Source organism: Triturus cristatus, chromosome 9 (genome assembly GCF_964204655.1).
Source record: "Triturus cristatus chromosome 9, aTriCri1.1, whole genome shotgun sequence".
Taxonomy (NCBI): Eukaryota; Metazoa; Chordata; class Amphibia; order Caudata; family Salamandridae; genus Triturus; species Triturus cristatus.
Window position 1 is genome coordinate 308292111 of NC_140592.1, and position 14739 is coordinate 308306849.

A 14739-nucleotide genomic window follows, 5' to 3' on the forward strand; every position below is an offset into this window, starting at 1 on the left:
TCTAGTGATACGTTTCTGTTCACTTTATAGGGGTACCCTCTTAAATGCCGAACTTGATCTGCGTTTAGTCAAAAGATCGGCAGGTATAGTAACAAGCACCAGTAAAGGTCTCGTTGTTGTTTCCAATCACACGGATGTGTTCATATTATCAAGGGTTTTCAATTGCATTTAGATCTGGTGCTTACTAACCCTGACGAGGCGTTGGATAATGGTTATCGTTGACTGACAATCATACTTCGCAACCACTGTACATAATTGATGAAGCAGCAGAACACACCATTTAGACGCAAATTCTATCTTCACTATTAATTTATTGTTACAAAAAAGTTATGCCAAAATATCAAAAGTCCAACAAGCCCCAGTAAGGCATTAGTGTTTCGAAAGGTGTCAGAGTGATGGGCTGTATGTTAGCTCAGTCTAGATAATCAGTTTTAATGGGCTGCCTGCAAGACGTTCAAGCCTGTCCCTGCTTGTTCGGGTTCCTTTCTGCACAAGTTTAACATCACTGAAAGCGAACATCTTTAAACGTGTGTGGTGCATCATGAATTTGTGCTATATCCTTTATTCCCAATCAACTTGCAACACAACAACGCAAGCACCTGCACCTCTCCACAGATCAGTTTCTAAGACACTTCCCATTGGACCGCTAAATGCAATACATACTGCCCTTGTTTGTTTCATAGCCTCGTGAAAAGAAGCCGACTGAACGCGGGGCACTATACAATCCTATCACCAAAGAGCTAGCACTGAAGCTAACAGTTCATTCTCAATAGACAACTCAACCATTTCCCCCAACAGCCTCCCCACTCTCTCTCACCAAGGTCCGAATGATTTCTTCAGTTCCTACAAAAGACACACAGGGCGCCGCCATATTCCAAAATGGACACACCGAAACGGCCAATCAACTTCATAAGGGGCGGAGCGACAATTCTACCGCAGGACCTTCCGTGTATCAGCTTGCTTTAACGTGTCATCCAACCTACTTTTCGACACGCCCCCACTTCCTCAACATTTATGATTGGCTCCGAGTTTCAGCATGACCTCCTACTGGAGAGCGTGACGTTGTTGTGTGGCGCCATGACTTACGATAACCGTTTTAAAAGTAAAATAGTATAGATTTCCCACGAGATTCAATAAAACGTGGAATGCTTCTCTCCAGGTTCGGTTCCGCTCTTTAACTCGGTTCCAACTTTATTTTAAACTAGTTTAAGGGGTCACATTACGTGAATTATCGTGGCATGCCGAATCAGTTTTTACTCTTTCAACTGTATCCGGTTGTTATGTAACTCGTTGACTTAGTATAATAAATAACCTCTGGTTACAAAATGAGCACGCGACTTGTCAGTTCAAGCGTTTTGCCAAGTATACTGGTTTAGATTTACCCTAACGGTACTGCTTTGTCGAATTAGAATGGGTGGCAGCAGCAGTGAACCTGTCGCAATCCGTGCGGAACTACCAGAACAGTGCGCTATGCACGGACGTCACTACCCCTTCCTAATCTTTAGAGGTTTCAATCTGGAGCTGGGTCGGAATTTGCTGTCAAATCCGGATGCATCCGGTAAGTGGCATGTGTACCATCCAATTCATCTACCATACTTCCAGTTGAAAGTGGCATTCCTTGGGTCGCCAGAAGGCGGCCTTTCGGCACTGCTAGCGCAGCAGGTTTGAGTGACTTCTGTGTTTAGTATTTGGCATGCAAATATAGAAGTATGAGTACTCACTATCCCAGGGTACGCGCTTGCTACTCAGATGTGCCAGTATTCTTTTAAAAGTATTGGACCTCTGCCCTTAAAGCACTGTCTGGGAGAGAGAGTAACTGAAAGCATTGATGTTAGAGAGTGGGTTACTACGACGCTGAGTGTGCCAGTGTGTACTGTATATGAGCAACTAACGGCGGCCGGCATAGGTAAGCGAGGTAGCGCGGGGCAGGTTGCGGCAGGGGAGGGAGCCGACAAACGATAGAATAGGTATCTTTAGGTCTCGCCTGAGCAGTGTTGCCAGATTTTGAGACCCATCCCAAGCCCGCTGAAATATAAGCCCAAATCCAGCCCAACGCAGACCAGTTCCAGCCCAAAGTAGGAAGTCTCAAATTATGCAGAAATAGTCATCAGAAACTATTTTAAGGACAAATAAACATTTCTATTCTATATACAGATAGTGGGAGGGAGTTAACTGGGCACCTGCCTTAATGCTACTCACTTGTAAGACCAGTCCTCACAGTGACTAGCCCACTAACCTAGCTACATTAAAATCTGTCATCTGCATATTACATGATGTGCTTTGCCAGAGACACATTAACCTATACTACTTTGATTCAGATCTGGGACTACACAAAGCAGAGATTTCTGTGACAAATACTTTAACCTCCAAAGTTCTCACCAATTATTATTCACTGATATTTACTGGGCACCTCTACAGATGTCTTAGCCCCATAAAATTTTAGAATACGCAGACTTTGCACCCAATTACGCATAACAGATGTAGTACCATGCTTCTTGTTGCCAATTTCTTTATGGCAGGGTTTTAAAAACAATTTTAGTACTATTTGTTGAGCCCCACATTTTGTATTGGGATTGTGCCACTTTTGCAGCACAAGCTTAAAGCACAATTTGTTAAATCTCGTAATGTGCTTATTGCACTCATGATATACCTACTAAAAACAAATGTGTGGGATCTTTTCTGATGTTACTTCGCGTGATGTCAATTACTGTGATACCACACATTGTGACATCATGGGCTGTGACGGTGGTGCAGTTCGGGTTCCTTAATTTCCCCTTACTTCCACGGACAGAAAGATTTCTCAGTCACACACACACACACACACATCATACGCTGGTGGGGCCCATAACACCAACTTTCATTCTATCAAACTATTCGCGCCTACAAAGGGACATCAGTTCCGAACCAAACTGCTTTCTTGATGGAAGAACCACTTTCCCTAAATCACCCTAACAATTCCTCCATCAATAGGTCGATCGAATCATCTAGTTGTTTATAAGGTTCAATGATATCTTAACACTCTAAAATTATTCAATAAACATTTCAATGAAATAATCACCCGACACATTAATTCAAATAATGATTTTCTTTATCTAAATCAAATGCAAGTTAAATCCTAATAAATGCAATATCATCTTTTGTCATATTTACCTATTCTGGCTATTTGTCGTTTTCTAAGTCAGAACTGGTCCTCAGTAAATCGTTTATCATGTACAGTCACCGTCCTCTCCGTCAGCATAACATCAGGATACGAATTGTCAATGCGAAAGCGATCGAACAGCGATTCTTACCTCTCTAGTCTACCCTTATTTATACTAAAATTTACATATAAAATGTAACATTTTCCGTTTCACATGAATATGATTGGCTTATTAAAATTACATCTTGGTACATCAGGAAACATTTGTTGTTTTTCCCATACAGAGAAAGTCTCAAAGCGAATGAATGGGAAATAATAATCTTTAGTCAAAATGTATCAATTTGTTGAGAACAGGTTGGGCTCAACAGTTTATATCTCAATTGTAACATTTTCTTCACGTTCAGGGGCATTGGCACCTCGCCCAGAGTAGTCTTCATGGGCATGGTCTGACAGGTCACACAGGGGACACGGTCGACGTCAGTGCAGGCGCCTTTCTCCATTGTTCAAATGGTGTGGTAAAATCACTCTAGTTAGGCTTCAGTCGGCGGCCATATTTTGGTAGGCCAAAATAGTCAACTTAAGTAAAGAAACACAAAAATCGTAATTAATACATGGAAATGATTAAAACAGTGTTATTCCCTTGCTAATAACCTTATGTGCGTGCATTTATCTAGCCATATGCAACATTTAAAGCCATTAATGCTAGTTTATTTAAGCGCAAATCACAATAACATCACAAAAGCAACGTTTATCATTTTAATATGCATACAGGCTTAGTTCACTTATTATTTTTAGCCATGCAAAATGCATTCCCACGTGTATTCTTCTTGTTAATAAGGTTGGTTAATTCAAAAACGACAAACTATTAATGATTATAATTATTCATCAGTCGTTTTAATATAAACATGCGAAAATGGAGTGGGTATTTAAAATCAAAATATTATACCTGCTCCAGCAATCCCCCCCCCTTTGGTGATTTTATCACCAGAAAAATCAAAAACCCAAAAAATTTCAATTTTTCCCCTTTTACGGAAATTCAAATGTTTTCTTGCTCAAAATTTTTATAACCTTGTCTCCTCCTCATCTTCTCTTTTTGCTTCTATATACATACTCTCCCTCCATTCTTCCAATTCTATTTCTTGTAAGTCTCTTTCTTGTTTCTTTTCTTTCTTTTTTATATTTTCTCGTCTAATTTTCTTTTTATTTCTTCTATATCTACAACACATACATCCTAGTCTAAGAATTAATAATACAAAAATTACACACGTTAATGGAAATAATATTTTACCAATAATGGTACTACCTACTTTAGTTATAAAATTCTTAATAGCAGCCATTTTATTACTAATTTTCGTCCAGATACCTTCAGCTTCCAGTGGTACTATTTCATCATGCAATTCAGTAATGTTTTTGATATATACTTTTAGATCTTTGCTTTCGTCAGGAATGTAAGTGCAACAATGTTGAACTTTCAGCATTCCACAGACTCCACCCTCTTTTGCCAATAAGATATCAAGGGCAAGTCGATTTTGCATTACCATAGCACGCATGGCAACCATTTCAGTGTTTACCAATAGAAATCCTCCAGCGGTGCTTGTTGACAAGCGATCCACTACTGTTGACAGCTTCCGAATATTATTTGCATTCAAAGATATTCCCACTGCTGGTATGAAGGCTCCAAAAATGTCACCTACAATTTCTGCCCAAGTTTCTCTTCTACTGCGTATTAGTAGGTTATTTTGTCCAGTGTTTTCTACTCTATCTATGTGAAAGATTTTTGGAAAGACCAGGCCAACATAACATGTGCCATACCAATGGTCTTGCAACCTATAATAAGCCTTGTTCCCACAAATGTAGTACAATCCAGGAAAGACTGGATCGTTTCCACCTCTAAATCCCCATCCGGTTGCAATAAAGTATGTATCATGGCACTCACTAGTCCCTATGAAATAATAATCATACTGGGATCTCTTTCTCATAATACATAGTTTGCCTTTCTGTGGTGTATCTATAGCCATTGTTGGACTGGCTTCATTTTTCAGCAACTTTTCTTGATCTATGTCCCACACAGTTTTACTCATTTTATTTCCTTCTGCTTTCTTGTGCATCTTTAATCTCCTTTCCTCAATCATGTCTAGAAATGTTTTCTCTTCTTTTTTCAAACTGCAGGTTAGATTGTTTTTAAAAATGTATTCTAATGTTAATTCTTTAGTTTCTATGAAAATTTCACCTAAAACGTTAGCTTCTTTAGCAGGATTCAATTCATTATTCATAGGCAATTGCCCAAGAATATTATCTACGTTTGACAAATTATAATCTAATTTCCCTACTTGATAAAATATACTAATTAACACACTACATGAAATTCCATACGTAGCTGGAAGGTGATGATAAGTCACTCCTGAAACAGAGGCAGGTAATTGCATGCAAATGTAGCAATCCCTTACGTCCATTGTTTTTATGTATTCATACAACAATTTTGAAAACGCATTGCTAGAAAAATAAGTTATAGACCTATCCTTATGTAGTACATTACTTGTTTTAGTCGGAACTATCTTTTGGGAACCCTTCCCTATGTTAGTCGTATTCTCAGTATGCCCTCCTAATGTGTCTATTGTTACTTTGAAAGAGATCAGTAGAGCAAGTACACTCCAAAGAAGCATTAATAATCCTGTACAACAACAACACCTCTTGCACCATCTTTTCATGAAGGTACATCTACTCTTGTTATCCTCTATGTTAGCCATCTTGTTAAATTGACCGTGTCTTTTTACTTAGCCTCTTCTACTCCACTACTGGGGTTTTCACTTTAAGGCACTAAGCACCTAACAGGTTATTTTAGTCCTTTAATTTCTAGTTTTAGTCTCTTTTATTTCTTCCACAAATGCCTTCTTTGGAATTACTCAGTTTGGCATTTCATAGTTTTTCACTTCCTTCTCGTCTTCAAGATACAGAAGTTCCTGAATATCCGCTTCTTCTCCAATATCGGACAAGATAACTCTCAGGATTCCCGCTGTTTCTTCTTCTTCAACCACTTTCAGCAAAGTCTCCTCTGGATTTCCTTGACTGTCTGCCTCTTCTCCTTGTTCAGGCAGTGCCACATACGTCCATTCTGGCGACTTATACTTCTGGTTTGGTTTTCTTGTTCTTTAATTCTCTTCAGATATCTCTGTTTCTCCTTCTTTGGCTTGGTTCTGACTTGTCACTTCGTTTACTTGTTCAGCCTTTGATGGATTAACTCGTGTCAGTCGATATCTTAGTCTTTTTATCTTATTTGGCCAAAGATCTCCTTTAGCATTTTTTTTTGTTTTGTCTTCTTTATTGTTTTTCTCTTCGATCCAAGTTCTCTTTCTCAGAACTCGACCTTCATGTATCTCGTTCTCACTTTCTTCAGATTCTGTTTCTGTTGCTTCTTCTCCTCTAACAGCTTCTTTTTCCACCTGTTGTGATTGCCCTACTTCTGTCCCTCCTCGGGTCTCCGGCACGCAATCTTCTTACTGTCTACTTGTCCCTTCACCTAACTCAGTGTTGGTTGTCCCTACACCTCCTCGGGGGTTTTCCGCAGAAATCTGTCCCACTCTCTCTATTTCTGTCCCTTCTTCCCCTTCAAGGATTATTTCAGGTGGAACTTCTCCCACTCTCTCTGGTGTAAATGTCACTTCTGTTGGAGTGTTCTTTTCTTTTCTTTCCTTCTTTCTGTGTTCGTTACTGGTAGATTGTATTTCTTGCTTCTTTCAAGAATCTGAATGTGTCTCTGGAATCTGCAGTGTTCTCCTCAGTATTTCTCCTTGTGGAATTAGAGCTGATCTTGGCCCTTTCTACCCCCTTTCAGGATTTTCTTTTGTCTTTGAAATCTCGTTATCTGAATCACCACTCGATTCTGAATCATCAAAGTACTCTTTTCCAATGCTGTCACCTGGATCTGGAACTCTCAAGGTGTGACTTGCATGTATCCAATTTTTCAGTCCAGCACACTTCACACAGTTGTTGTGGTCAGGACAACTTGCCTTGGCCTTCCCCACCTTGGAACCAAGCAATTTCTTCTTCTGTGGACCTTTATTCTCACCCAGTCCCCTGGGCTCAAATCATGGGCTGGTTTCTTTTCAAGTGTTGTGGCATCCACTCCAACCTGGTGAAACACAGAATGGACTGCGTCAGCCAGGCCTTTACAGTAATCCAAAACCATGTCATCAGTTATAGTCATCCGCTTGTTGACTGGTACAAACTCGTGTCTCATGGCGCGTCCCATAATGATTTCATGGGGACTCAAACCTGTGGTTCTGTCTGGAGTAGACCTAATCGTCATCAAGACTAGAGGCAAGACATCAGGCCATTTCATTCCTGTGGCTAAACACATTTTCCCAATTCTGTTTTTGATGGTACCATTCATTTGTTCAACCACACCAGAAGCCTCTGGTCGGTAGGCACAATGCAGTTTTTGTTGTACACTTAATGCTTCACAGATCAATTTCATGATTTCATTATAAAAGTGTCCTCCTCTGTCTGATTCAATGGTCACTGGGAACCCGAAACTTGGGATGAACTCTCTTAACAATAGCATAGCTACTGTTATCCCATCATTTCTTCTTGTTGGGAATGCTTCCACCCACCTGGAGAACAGACAGACTATCACCAAAACATACCTCAACCTGTTGACTTGTGGCATTTCAATGAAGTCTACCTGCATTCTGTTGAAGGGTCCTCCCTCTCGGCCTATTGTGCCTAGGCTCACTACTGTTTTTCTTCCAGGATTGTATTGCTGACATATCAGGCATCTTTGACAGAGACTCTCTGCTATCAACCTGAATTTTGCATTGTACCAGGTTTGCTTAAAGGCTCTTATCATGGCATCTCTCCCTAGGTGTCCCTGGCCATGATACATCCGTGCCATGGTTGACATCATGTTATCAGGCATTACTGGTCTTCCATCTCTATAGACCCACACGTGGTCTTTCTCCCTTTGTGCATAACCTGCTTTTACCCTCTGCCTCATTTCTTCATCTCCTGCTTCATCCTGCAACTGCCTCACTTCTTCCCATGTTCCCACAACGTTAGTAAACATTAAGGAGCAAGAAGACATTTCCTTTTCCTTTGACCGATTGATTGAATACTGATTTCGTGCACAATACTGGGCCATGTCATTGGCGAATCTTTTCCCTGTAGTGATGTAATCACTACCTTGACCATGAGCAGCACATTTTACAACAGCCAGTTCTTTGGGCAGCTGTATCGCCTCAAGCAATTTTCCAACCACTTCTGCATTATTTATGGGAGTTCCACTTGAGGTCAGGAAACCTCTCTGTAGTCAAAGCTGGCCAAAGTCATGGACAACTCCAAAGCCATACTGGCTATCAGTCATCACAGTCAATCTCACATTCCTCCCAATTTTGCAGGCCTTTGTTAATGCCACTATTTCTGCTACTTGAGCGGATTTAACTCCTTTCAAGGGTGATGTTTCTATAACTGCTGAAACTGTTCATACTGCATATGCTGCACTCAACACTCCTTCATCCGTTCTCAAACAAGATCCATCCACAAACATCACATAATCACTTTCTGGTAATGGCAGATCTCTTATGTCTGGTCTGGGTTTTGTGCAAAAGTCAAGCACATCCAGGCAATCATGATCAACATCATCTCTTACCTCCACTCTTTCAGCATCTGGCAATATAGTTGCTGGATTCACATTCACACATCTCTCAAGACTCACATTTGATGTACCTAGAATAACTTTCTCATACTTAGTCAGCCGACTATGTGACATGAACTGTGTCCGGCTCCTTGTTAAAAGGATCGCCACATCATGAGGTACAAACACTCTTAAGGGATATCCCATTACGATTCCCTCACTTTGCTCCAGGCTTCGGCATGTAGCAGCTACTGCTTTCAGATATCCTGGCAAACCCACAGCTACTGGGTCCAACATGGATGAGAAGTACGCAACTGGTCTCCTCAATCTTCCATGTTTCTGAATTAACACTGAGAGTGCACATCCGTTTCTCTCACTGCAGTACAACTCAAACTCCTTCTCATAATCAGACATACCTAGGGCAGGTGCTTCACAAAGCCTGTCCTTCAATTGTTTGAATGCTGCCAATTCTTCTTTGTTTAATTCAAGGGGATCTTTTACCTCACTTTTTGTCAATTTTATCAATGGCTTGGCAATCAGGGAAAAATTACTTATCCACCGACGACAATAACCAACCATTCCTAGGAACATTCTCACTTCTCTATGTCATCGGGGCTCTCATTCCTCTGATGATTCTTATTCTGTCTATTGTCACCTTTCTCAATCCTTTCTCAATATTATGTCCTAGGTACTGGACTTCTTTCTTGCAGAATTGCAATTTTGCTGGAGATACTTTTAGTCCTCCATCGGCCAAATGATTCAGCAAAGCTATTGTGTCTGTTTCACAAGCTTCATGTGTTTTCGATGCCACAAGCAGGTCATCGATGTATTGGACTAAAACTGAATTTTCAGACATTGCTAGACTTTCCAGAGATTTCTTCAGCAACTGATTAAATATTGAGGGGCTCTCTGTATACCCCTGTGGGATTCGGCACCATGCCAAAATTCGCTCTCCAAACCGAAATGCAAAAATCGGCTGGCTGTCATGGTGCAACGGGATTGAAAAGAAAGCATGGCACAAATCAATTACTGTGTACCATTCTGCATCATGGGGAATCTGATACAAAATCACTGACGGATTTGGTACAATGGGGCAGCATGACACAACAATTTTGTTTATTTTTCTCAAATCCTGCACTATGCTGAACTTTCCATTAGGCTTCTTCAGTCCCATTATAGGTGAATTACATGGACTGCTCAGTATTTCTCTCAAAACTCCCTGCTGGATCATTTTCTCAATTAAGGGAGTTACTCCTTCAATTATTTCGGGTGTTAGTCTGTATTGTGGAATGTTTGGATAAACTGCTCCTTCTTTTACAGAGATCTTCACTGGATCTACATTTCTCATCAGGCCTACATCTTCGCCAGTGAAATCCCAGACTCCTGCCTTCACTGTCTGTTTCAACTCTGGGGGTAATTCATCAGGATTGAATATGGCATATGTTTCAGCAACATCATTCTCTCTGTTAGCTATGGTCATTTTATACAGGACATCTTCATCTGGTGTCTCAAAAGCTATTCCATCTGGAGTACAGAATATTGTGCAATTCATTTTGCACAACAAATCCCTACCTAGCAAATTTACAGGACTGGTGTCACACACCACAAATCGGTGCATGTCTGAAAATTTCCCTATTCTGACCTTTACCGGTTCAGTAAGGTACGTTCTGATCTGTGTGTTAGACACACCAACTACTTGGATTGTTTCATCCGAGAGAGGAAGATTCTTCACATCAGCTGACCTGACAGTTGATCGTGTAGCTCCAGTGTTGACTAGAAAAGTAATGCTTTCATCATTAACCTTCCCATCTACAAAGGGTCCTGTCTGGTCTATTTCTAGAGTTGCGCCAAGCACGCACTCTTCTTCCTCCCTTCGGCACCGTCCGAAATCCTCCTCTGAATCACTCTCATCATTTCGCAGCCAATATTGTGACACAGCGCTCGCGCGTTGCGGTTTGTTTACCTGATCTTTATTGTAGGATCCCGAATCGTGACTGTATTTCTGGGTATTTCTGCTCTGTGGTAAGGGCGGTTTTGGCACCTGATTCTGTTGATTAACAGCCTTCTGCTGTTGCTGCTGCTGGCCACCCACCTCACTCTGCACGTGTGGATTCAATGATGGATTTTCATTATTAGCACTCGCAGGAAACTTACACTCGGATTTCCAATGCCCTGTCCTAAAGCAATTGTGGCATGGAAACTTCTTTTTAGCTTCTTCTATATTACCTTTTCCCTTTCCTGGGCCAAATCTCGGTTTATTTCCTTGGTTATTTGCTTGTTCGACTAACTGTGCTTCCTGTCTTTCTGCAACTTTCACTTGTGCCCACATTGCTTTTTCCTTCAGCTTTCGTTGCTTTGCCTCAATCTCATCACTAAAGTATTTAGCATGTCTCAGGATCTAATCGATCTTTTTACTCTGCCAGTCTACTGTATGCTACTTTATCATCTCACTAATTTCAGGACGCAAACCATATACAAATCTGTATATAAAATGACTCGGTGCTTTTCACCCAGATTTTCATCTCCACTAAACTGCTTGAAAGCCAGTATTAGTCTTTCATAGTAGGCATGGACTGATTCTTTCACTTTCTGATGTGTTCGGTCTATTTTAACCCAGTCCGTTTCTTTGGGAGGTACCTTGTTTTTCAGGAAAACCATGACTTGTTCATATTTCTTCATTACCTGGGGGTCTGGTGCTCCTGTTTTGGGATCTCTGGGGTATTCTTTTGCTGGCCAATCTATAACTATTTTGCATTCTGCCCACAAGTCTGCTGGTACTATTATATCAAACAGGCTATTCAGGTCAATCCACAGCACTTTTGACAGCTTCACAAATCTGTCTACCTGTCTGTAGCACTCGACGGGCTTTTCTCTCAATCGAGGGAAGTCATTTGCAAATGACAAAATATTCTGTCTGGTCCATGGGACATGCACATATCCCCCTCCCGGAATCTCTCTCATGGGAAATTCTGTCACTACCTTCTCTTTTTCTCTCACAGGAAATGCTGGAAACATTCTGTCTGAGACATCATCTCGTTTTCTATGCCACCTACTTTTCCATTTCTCCACATCTCCCCATTTTCTCAACAAAGTGATTATATCCTTAATCTGCCCTATTCGGCCTGTAGTGTTCATGTTTTTAATGTCTTTTTCAGTGAAATCCACTCGGTAAGGCTTTTGTAAAGCTTTTACCATGTCAACTCCCATTTCGCTTGCTATTTCTTCCAGCCTGTCATGTAGGTTCTTTGCTCTCCATGTGACACTCTTACACAAAAACAACAGCTCCTCATCCTGGTAATTTTTCAGCTTTTCTGTGGGGATCGTCCCTACTATTAATTCTTCTAGTACCATGCGTAATTTGGCCACATCAATTGTTTGGGATTCTCTTTCCTTTTCCTGCAAGCCCTTCAACCATTCGCTCAATTCATCTGTAGTTATTCCTGTGGATCTTTCTACACTCCCTTGTTTTGTCACTCTTTGTGGTTCTAACATTGATCCTCCAGTCATTCTGTTCCTTTCTATGCAATTGGGACTCAAGAACGGGTTAGTTGACACATTCAGCTCACCTTCGTACATTGTATGTCTCCACGGATTCTCTCTTGTTCTCATTAGGGGTTGTTCAGCCTGCCTACTGCTCACATACGGAACTGTTAGGCCATGTTCGCTTTCTTTCTGCTTCTCAAAAATGGGCATAACGGGACCTATTGTTACAGGAACCGTAACTGCTTCTAGATTTTTGGTCAATTCTCTTATTTTCTCTGTTAGTTCTAGAGTGATTTTTGCTAATTCCATCGAGTTTTCACTCTCAGCCCTGTTTTCCATTTCTTTCTCTCTTTCCCTAAAGGAATTATTCCTTTTCACCTCTGGTGTCATGACTTCTGTTTTGATAATTCGTAGGGTATCTCGCATGGGAGTACCTTGGTTTCCTACCTCTAGTTCCAGTCTGTACGGGGGTGGACCTTTGTAAAACATGTCATCTAGAACGTCGTCCTCTGACTCGTTTGCCCCATACCTTCTAGATTCTACATTATGCTTCTTCTCTACACATTTTCTCCCTTCAGTCTCCCCTGCAGTTCTTACAGGAAACAGTCCTTCAGTCATGCTCGCGTCTCGCCACCATCTCATTCGATCATGATGAGTTTCACGATCATATTGTCGTCCAAACATATACCTATATCTACCACCACTTCTCTGCTTTTCTCGCTCATGCATCTCGTCTTCCCACTCGGTCAACGCCTCGAACTGTGTCGGTCTAGGTCGGGGCTCTAAGCTCCTCATTCACTCCCGCAGATTTCTTAATATGGCCAGATTAAATGAGCCATGTTCTGGGAAAGCTAAAACTCCGTCTTCCCTTGTGTACTTCACCCAATTGTCCAACCAAATGCAAGTATGATACCCATATTTCGCAACCATGAAGGATGCGGGGGTTTTCGTCGGAGGAAGTAACTGTCCTTCTATCGTCACATTCTCTTTGTCTTTCACGAACCAACCCTTAATTTTACTGAACAATGACTTCTTCTTCTTTTCTACAGCGTGGTAATACATTTTCCTGTCTTCCGTAAATCCCTAGTCCTCTCTACAACTGTACGATCTCTTATCCAATTGCAGCGCGACTCACACTAACGCACCAATCCGGAGCGTCTACATCACCCTGTAGGTCTTCCAATCCTTGCGCGGCACACACTAACGCACCAATCAGAGCGCTTCTGCTGGTCTGACCCACCGTCCAATCCCAGCGCGATCTTTCTGACGTCAGCAGTCGCTGCAGCAGCTCCTGTCTCTCGTCTACCCCTCCTTTATAAAACTACTCGGTAGACTTTGTTTCAATTTCCACGATTCTGTTAGTTACAACATATAAACATCTCCATTGTCCGCTTCGCTAACCAAAGAATAGCAATAGACCTTTCTCACGAGAATTCAGTCTTTCTCGAGAGCAGCGCTTACCTCTGCCCTACTACCGAATCGTTACTTCCGTTGATAAAGTAGCACATCCCTCTACTTCACCCTTCTAGCAAGCATCAATTAACTGTTTCTCCAGAATTAAGACACATAGTTGGAGACGTAATGTTCCTGAGAAATAAAACCAGAGTTTCGCAATTAACCGGAATGCCTTTTTCATTAACGCACTTTCATACCAGAAAAGGTAGCACATTCACACAGAATCCTGTCTTTCCCGAGAAGAGCGAACAGTCTGTCCTACTACAGAATTATAACACACGTTAACAAAGCAGCGCTTACATCTGCCCTGTCCTTCTAACAAGCTCAGAGAGTACCTATTACCTTTCCAGTGATAAGCGTTATCGGAATGCCAAAAGGATCCCTGGTACCTAAGACCAGAACTTCACAGGTAACCTTCGCTATCATACACACTTTTCTCACACCGAAAATATGTCTCTAATGGCAACACACGGCGATGCTACCGAATCGAACCCAGACAATGCGACGCGCAACTTCAATTGTTACACGTTTTTCCCTGTATGCATACAGGGCCAACAATTCCGCCTTTCCCGAGAGCAGCGCTTACCTCTGCCCTACTACGGAACTGTCACCGACGTCCTACGTCCCAGAAGCCGTACATACTACATAGAACTCAATACGACTTCAACATATAGTGTTAGTACACATATCAATACTAATCAATAATCAATAAGCTATATACACGCAAAATCATCAAACCAAAACAATAAAAACCATCATCGTGCTACCAGAAAACTGGTACAGTTCGGGTTCCTTAATTTCCCCTTACTTCCACGGACAGAATGATTTCTCAGTCACACTCACACACACACCATACGCTGGTGGGGCCCATAACACCAACTTTCATTCTATCAAACTATCCGCGCCTACAAAGGGACATCAGTTCCGAAACAAACTGCTTTCTTGATGGAAGAACCACTTTCCCTAAATCACCCTAACAATTCCTCCATCAATAGGTCGATCGAATCATCTAGTTGTTTATAAGGTTCAATGA

General features: G+C 41.4%; 2 protein-coding genes across 5 annotated transcripts in view; one reads left to right on the forward strand and one right to left on the reverse strand.

Moving 5' to 3' along the window:
* The window catches only part of MRPS12 (mitochondrial ribosomal protein S12), a 109096-nt gene extending 108130 nt beyond the window's left edge, over window positions 1–966 (reverse strand). Inside the window, exon 1 of one of the 3 annotated variants that reach the window (XM_085624985.1) lies at window positions 818–966. The gene's annotated coding sequence lies outside the window, so the exon portion shown is untranslated. The remainder of the gene's footprint in view (window positions 1–817) is intronic. The other 2 variants (XM_085624987.1, XM_085624986.1) reach the window with 2 other exon arrangements.
* A 98-nt stretch (window positions 967–1064) lies between these two features.
* LOC146797804 (F-box only protein 27-like) overlaps window positions 1065–14739 on the forward strand; it is a 377425-nt gene continuing 363750 nt past the window's right edge. For both annotated transcript variants that reach the window (XM_085624989.1, XM_085624988.1), the window contains exons 1-2: window positions 1065–1159; window positions 1410–1558. In XM_085624989.1, the coding sequence (XP_085481115.1) occupies window positions 1146–1159; window positions 1410–1558 (163 nt within the window). In that variant the 5' untranslated portion in view covers window positions 1065–1145. The remainder of the gene's footprint in view (window positions 1160–1409; window positions 1559–14739) is intronic.